At 42.8% G+C, this 6460-nt stretch overlaps 1 protein-coding gene across 1 annotated transcript; it reads right to left on the bottom strand.

Moving 5' to 3' along the window:
* Window positions 1-244: 244 nt before the first annotated feature.
* Window positions 245-2938, bottom strand: slc25a17l (solute carrier family 25 member 17-like). Its single transcript, XM_070442161.1, is given in 11 exon segments — window positions 245-459; window positions 606-704; window positions 896-945; window positions 948-978; window positions 1083-1227; window positions 1306-1360; window positions 1363-1427; window positions 1646-1798; window positions 2139-2223; window positions 2485-2545; window positions 2768-2938. Coding segments are annotated over 11 exon segments (954 nt in total). The 5' UTR covers window positions 2843-2938; the 3' UTR covers window positions 245-324.
* Between the last annotated feature and the right edge of the window lie 3522 nt (window positions 2939-6460).

The raw sequence follows: 6460 nt of genomic DNA on the forward strand, positions 1-6460 counted from the left end.
ACCATCTCTGGTTTGAGGTGTATGTTGGGATTGAGGAAAGGGAAGTTGGGATGGGGAGTCGGTAGCCCAGTGGTCACCAACCCTCATCTTGGAGACAGGTGTGGGCTTTTTCATAACCCAGTGCTAATCACACCTGAATCAAGTTCCAGATACGTGGTAACATCTATAGGTCAATTTGAACTTTGAACCAGGGGTTTCATTGCTGGGCAGGAACAAAACCCGGCACACCCTGTGAGCTCCTCTCCAGGACCAGAGTGGGGGGTGACCACCGTTGTATAGCCAGTGCAGTGTTGAGGTCTAGGGGCTTGATCAACCCTCAGTGCTTCAGTTCTTGTTGATGCCCATGACCTTGAAAGTGGCTGCGGTGATCTTCTCGTACACCACGAACATGAGGGCTGCCGTTAGTACCGTCTGGAGCAGTTTGGCCTCCAGGCCTTTGTATAAGCCCAGCACACCATGCTCCTGCAGGGGAGAGGACAGGGAGGGAACACGTCCATGGATCAACACAAGATGTACTCATTGGCACAAGACGGTCTGAAAATGTCCACCACATTGCAGTAGTCAGACTGTTGAGACGCAAGAGTTCCATTGTGTGTGTGATCTACTCACTTGATTCTGTCCATAAGTAGGTAGACCATGTTTCGGAGACTGCCCAGTAGACTCCCTTGCCTCAGCTTTGTGCTGCCAAACTGGGGGGAGAAAGACTAATTTAATCAACAAAATGAGCTGTGAGTACAGGAAATATGGACTTATTTACTGAGCAGTACACACAATCATGATATCGGACACAGTTTGATGGTAACGTTGGGGAAACACTGCTTATGAGTGTCCGTTTGCAGGTGTGTGCGTTTATAGATATACAAGTTTGCAGTGTATTTGTTTACCCTTAGTATGCCTGGACGGTCTGCAGGGGATACGTCGCCGTGGTAGCGATGGCCTTGGCACAGCTCCAATGAGAAAGATCTCTGCTGATGTAATCTAGGAGCAGACAAAAACAAACAAAGGCTTAAAAACTTTCAGCATGACTGACACTCAGACACGCCACAGAGGTGTCAAAGCTGGCTCCCTCCCTCTCTTCCCACCTTCCTCCCTCCTCGGCCTGCTTTCCTCTTCATGGCTTCATAGAACATGAACACGACTGCAGGGTTGAAGACCAGCACCAGAGAAGGCAGTGTACCATTCCAAAGAGTCCCCACTCCCTCGCTGGCTATGATCTCGAGAAAGCATCTGCAATCGAAAACATACATTGTATGATGATAGTAAGTCACATTTTATAGTACTGAAAAGAGACAACAGTGAATACACACACCAAAGATGCCTCTGTAGTGGGTCTGCTGGAGGTCTTCGTTCCTGAACTTTGCCCCTGCAGCTTGAGCCGGGTGTTGACCACCCACATGGGCGTGGTCAGGAGCACGTTCACTGCCCCTGGGGGGAAACACACAACACGGGCAACAGAAAGACATTTAAATACATTTCAATATGGAGGTCAAATCTACTTTCTTCAATGAATCTCTCTGTTAATCACCTCTCAGACTCCCCTTCCCTAATAAACTACATCAATGACTTAGAGCCATCAAAATAGGTGGCAGTAGGTTGATAGTGACTTAGTCAATACCACTAAAGGTCCCTGTTCGGTCCTCCTACCTGGATGAAGCCCATGAGGAGGTCTTTTCCCGGGCTGGACCGGCCCTGATTACCCACCATGACTTTCTTCAGTGTGTTGAAGGTGTAGAAGTAGACAAAGTTGGAGCAGCACAGACTGGAGATGACTGGGAACCAGCCTCTGTACAGAGACAACCTGAGAGGGAGAGGGAGAGAGACCAGGGAAATCTGCAAAGTAAGTCATTGGGCCATGGGAACCCAGGACTAGGAGTTTTTTCCTGTGCATGTGATCTGACTGGGGACATCTCCTGGCCCAACACATTAAAGTAGTCTATAGAAATACAATGGGTGGAATGGACATATCATGGAACATTGCTTGAACTGAAAGGAATGGCCATTCACTACTCTATTCTAGATCTATGGGTACAACAGCCCAGTGAAAGCCCTGTATGCGGTGGTACGAGGCCAGCTTTCCTTTCCAGTCAATTGATTTGAGCAATCTAAGGTGATTATAAATTGTAGTAAAGTATGTGTACAGTTCCATACAATACTCACAGGCTTCCTCCTTTGCTATTTCAGCCAGGAGAATGGCAGTCGATTTGGACTTCCGATTCTCATCCACTGCAACAGAAAACGAAGGCAGAAAAGGGATTGTCATTTTCTTACATTATTGTAACATTGTTAAGTAGTCTGCGCTCTGGTATGCTCATGCAATGGTAGGTCTCTCTTGTCAATGTTTCCACTTCTATATATCATCACTCATTTCCTTGAACTCACTGACCCTTGGGTGCAGAGTCCAACGTTATAGCAGACAAGTATGGCCACACTGACAACAAGGATGGTTATCAGCAGTCAGTCATATACCACCAATCTACAACTCACCCTGAAGTCTGATCCTCGCTGTATCCAAAGGAAAGAAGACGGACATCGCCGTCATGCTACCCTAGAAGCAAATACATTATGATATATAGGATATAGACGGGTAGTTAAACCTAAGTTACACGATACATTCAAAGTTGATACAATCTGACACAGTATGCTAACTAACAAACTAGCCAGAGTCACCGGTTGTAACATTTCAGTGTAGTTATTCGAACGTTTTTCCATTGTCTTTATTATTAAAGGACTGTTCATGCATAGGCAAACTACGTTGAGATGTCCTTACCACTGCACCTGCCACGGCGTGTACCAGTGTCTCATAAGACAGAAGGTTGATCGCTGAGGCACCATTGTCGGACATCTCTGATTCTTTAGGGACGCAAGCGTCGATCTAGTACTAATGCCAAATCGGTCAGCGACTGCAGAGCACCCTGTTCAAACAATCGGTGGTTGAGTTTCTTGCGGTGAGACTGGTTGTGGTGGAATAAGTTTACCTGCTGTCATTCCATGATGAGTGGCTGAGTGACTTTTGTGTACCTGACAGTGCCATAAATAAGGCAAATTTCGTTGTGGAGATTTCTGTTTCCTAATAACTAATTTTGGTGGTGCAGTCATCAGAGTTCAGAAACGCTCTAAAGGGCGGTACTGCCATCTGCTGGAATGGAGTACTATAGGCCACCTGAGATTAGTGCGGCTTTCTTTTTGCGCATGAGTTCAAAAGCGCGCCCAGCCAGGTATGGCCACAGTCCTGTTTTATGACCTCATGACATTTTATTAATAAAAGCCTACTGATATATATGCACAATTCATTTAACATATTTTGACTATAGATTGTCTCTGTCATTGCCATTCCATCATTTAGCAACATGTGACCTAGGCCTATACAGTAGCCTAATAACTTCTCTCAGCATATCAATTGTAGACTCTTGAATTCCCTCTTGGGGACAGCATGACAAATCCCAAATGGACTTTGCTTTTGTTTTATGGCAGTGAGTTCCACCGATATGATGACGCCCAGCGCTCTGACCAAACCACTCACATCTCCAATGCGCAATTGTGGCGCTCCAACGCGCTGGAAGGAAGAACAAAATGCCAGATTTCTTCTGCTAAAAGACGTGCCTTTTTATTTCATTTCACAGTGTAGCGTTCTAAACACAGAGTAAACATGTCTAGGTACCACAAAGCAGCGATCGATGGCTACCTGGACCTCTTGAAAGAGGCTACCAGGAAAGACCTGAATTCTCCGGACGAGGACGGGATGACGCCTACGCTATGGGCTGCTTTTCATGGACACGTCGAGGCCCTTCAACTTATATGTAGCCGAGGGTGAGTGTAATTATATTCAGAAGTCATAGCCTCTTCCCATACCTACAATCCCAAAATATTTTAAGTGGCATATTAGCAATATATACCTATTGTGACGTTTTTACAATCAATTGAAACCTAATTCAGAAATATTTTTCTCATATGATTTAACTAAGTCTAAACTATTAGAATGTGAATTTATTTGGACCTCTTTTGATTTACCCTATGTATGTTTAGATCAATTAACTTCTAATCCGACGAAAAAAATAGCAGAAACTCTGCCTGACATGGAGGGATAGAAGCTATAGGTTAAGGTTGACCTTTTGACCTCTTCCTAGTCCTTGTCCATTACTGTCAGTACCTTGAGGAATTCTTCCTCGTATGAGGACTGATATTTACAATCTCAAATCTACATTGATGAGTTGCTGAAACACAACAATAAAGGCGTCCTCCAGTAACCTACAAAATAGTCACAAAACCTATAGTACCAATCCAATGAATACTGTAATATTTTWTCTCCTTTAATATTGATGACAKATGTTTTGTTGGGAGGGATGCAGTTGGAGGATAAAAGTCCAGAAGTGGCCTAATGCTAATCCTATTCCCAGCACTGCTGCTCGTTTCCAAAACAAATACTTGAACGAAGAGCAAAGGTGGACTTTATTGTTAATTCATGTGATAGAAGGAATGCCCATCACCTCATTCCTGATGCCCAGAAACCTACTAGAGACTACCCTCATTAAGGATTTATAGGTGAGAGAGGTGCAGGTAGCTGTGTCACATGGGTTTCAACCTCACAGGTTTCTCAATCAACCTACATCACGTCCTCAAATGATGACTGAATGCCTCTGAGATTTTAACTATATTCTACAATGTACTGTATGTCCATGTCACATTTCACCCATGTTATTTTTGTGCATTAGACAAGCATGCCACTCTGAAACTGTCCCCCCACAGCCTTTTAGACCACATTTTCCTATGAGCAGAGCCAAATATTTAATCAGCCAAGGGGAATCATGTAATTAATGACAAACAATAGAGCCCTTCATTCCCCTAACAGCTTTCCCCTGCTTTCATACTGCAGGAAAAAAACAGACCTGATTTTCATCTCTCTTATTTATTTCTGTCAAGATGACAACCAACCAATTGCTTGATTATTTAATTGAAGCACACTAACAATGGATTACGGAGTTTTCACAACATTGAACTCAGTGTATTTTTATAAAATMATTGGAATAATGTCTATCATACCTTTGTGATCATAGCTGTGTATTTCCATGTTGGGCYTTAGCAGTAGGATGTACTGCAACAAACTCGGTTTTATMAWCACCTGTTGCTAAGATACTGCAATCGGGAGTTTTATAGAGGTAGTGATGGAACATAGGAGGACTTTCGTTCTTAATGGCTTACCAATTAACCCATAAGGAAGGGTTGGTTTGTACTTCATGAGTATAGCGTTGGTGACAGTCCTTTTTCATTKCTTTATTATAGGAATGCTATTATACAACATCAATTAATGACTCATTATTTAGTTTTCAAGTGTTGTTCATTATATTGTATTGTTAGATTCATGTTGATATGGACTTATGTGTTAATATTGTATACATGTCTATAGACACTGAGTGTACAAAAAAAATTAGGAGCACCTACTATTTCATGACATAGACTGACCATTGAATCCAGGTGAAAGCTATGATGCCTTATTAATGTCACCTGTTAAATCCACTTCAATCAGTGTAGATGAAGGGGTGAGAAGGGTTAAAAAATGATTTTAAGTCTTGAGACAATTAGACATGGATTGTATATGGTGCCATTCAGATAGTGAATGGGCAAGACAAAATATTTAAGTGCCTTTTAACAGGGTATGATAGTAGGTTCCAGGTGCACCAATTAAAGTGTCAAGAACTGCAACGCTGCTGGGTTTTTCACACTCAAAGTTTCCCATGTGTATCAAGAATGGTCCACCACCCAAAGGATATCCAGCCAATTTGATGCAACTGTGGGAAGCATTGGAGTCAACATGGGCCAGCATCCATGTGGAACGCTTTTGGCACCTTGTAGAGTCCATACCCTGACGAATTGAGGCTGTTTTGAGGGCAAATGGGGTGCAACTCAAGATTAGGAAGGTGTTCCTAATGTTTTGTACACTGTGTAGATAAAGGTTTTTCACAATATATGCAATATTACCTTAAAAATACAGAAAACACGTTATTCATTTTACATTATTCACTGTGACAAATAATACAGTTTGGATTTACATTTCTCCCGAAGTTGTAAACCTCCATGCAAAAGATATATAATGATAACCAAATTACAGGTCACTCAAACTGAAAAGCAAAAGTTATCACTCTCAAAACAGTTAATTTGCCTTGCTTTGTTCAAAACGGTCAGGCAGTGACATCCATTATAGAATCAGTCAGTGTCAGTATTGTCTACAGGAAAGAGGATCAGTGGGGTTATGTTTTTTACCGCCATCTTTACAACAGGGGTAGAGATAGATATCGTTTCTCAGTGAAGGTGGAGCCGGTGAAAGATAGATATGAGACCTGGCCTCCACATTGTAGATGAAGACCTGACCCTTCTCATGATCCACAAATACCCTCACCTTCTGGGACTTCTCTCTCAGAGAGAGCGAGACAGGAAGATTAGTGAGAATCATGTACTCATTCCCTTT

This window comes from Salvelinus sp. IW2-2015, unplaced genomic scaffold (assembly GCF_002910315.2).
Source record: "Salvelinus sp. IW2-2015 unplaced genomic scaffold, ASM291031v2 Un_scaffold6384, whole genome shotgun sequence".
NCBI lineage: Eukaryota > Metazoa > Chordata > Actinopteri > Salmoniformes > Salmonidae > Salvelinus > Salvelinus sp. IW2-2015.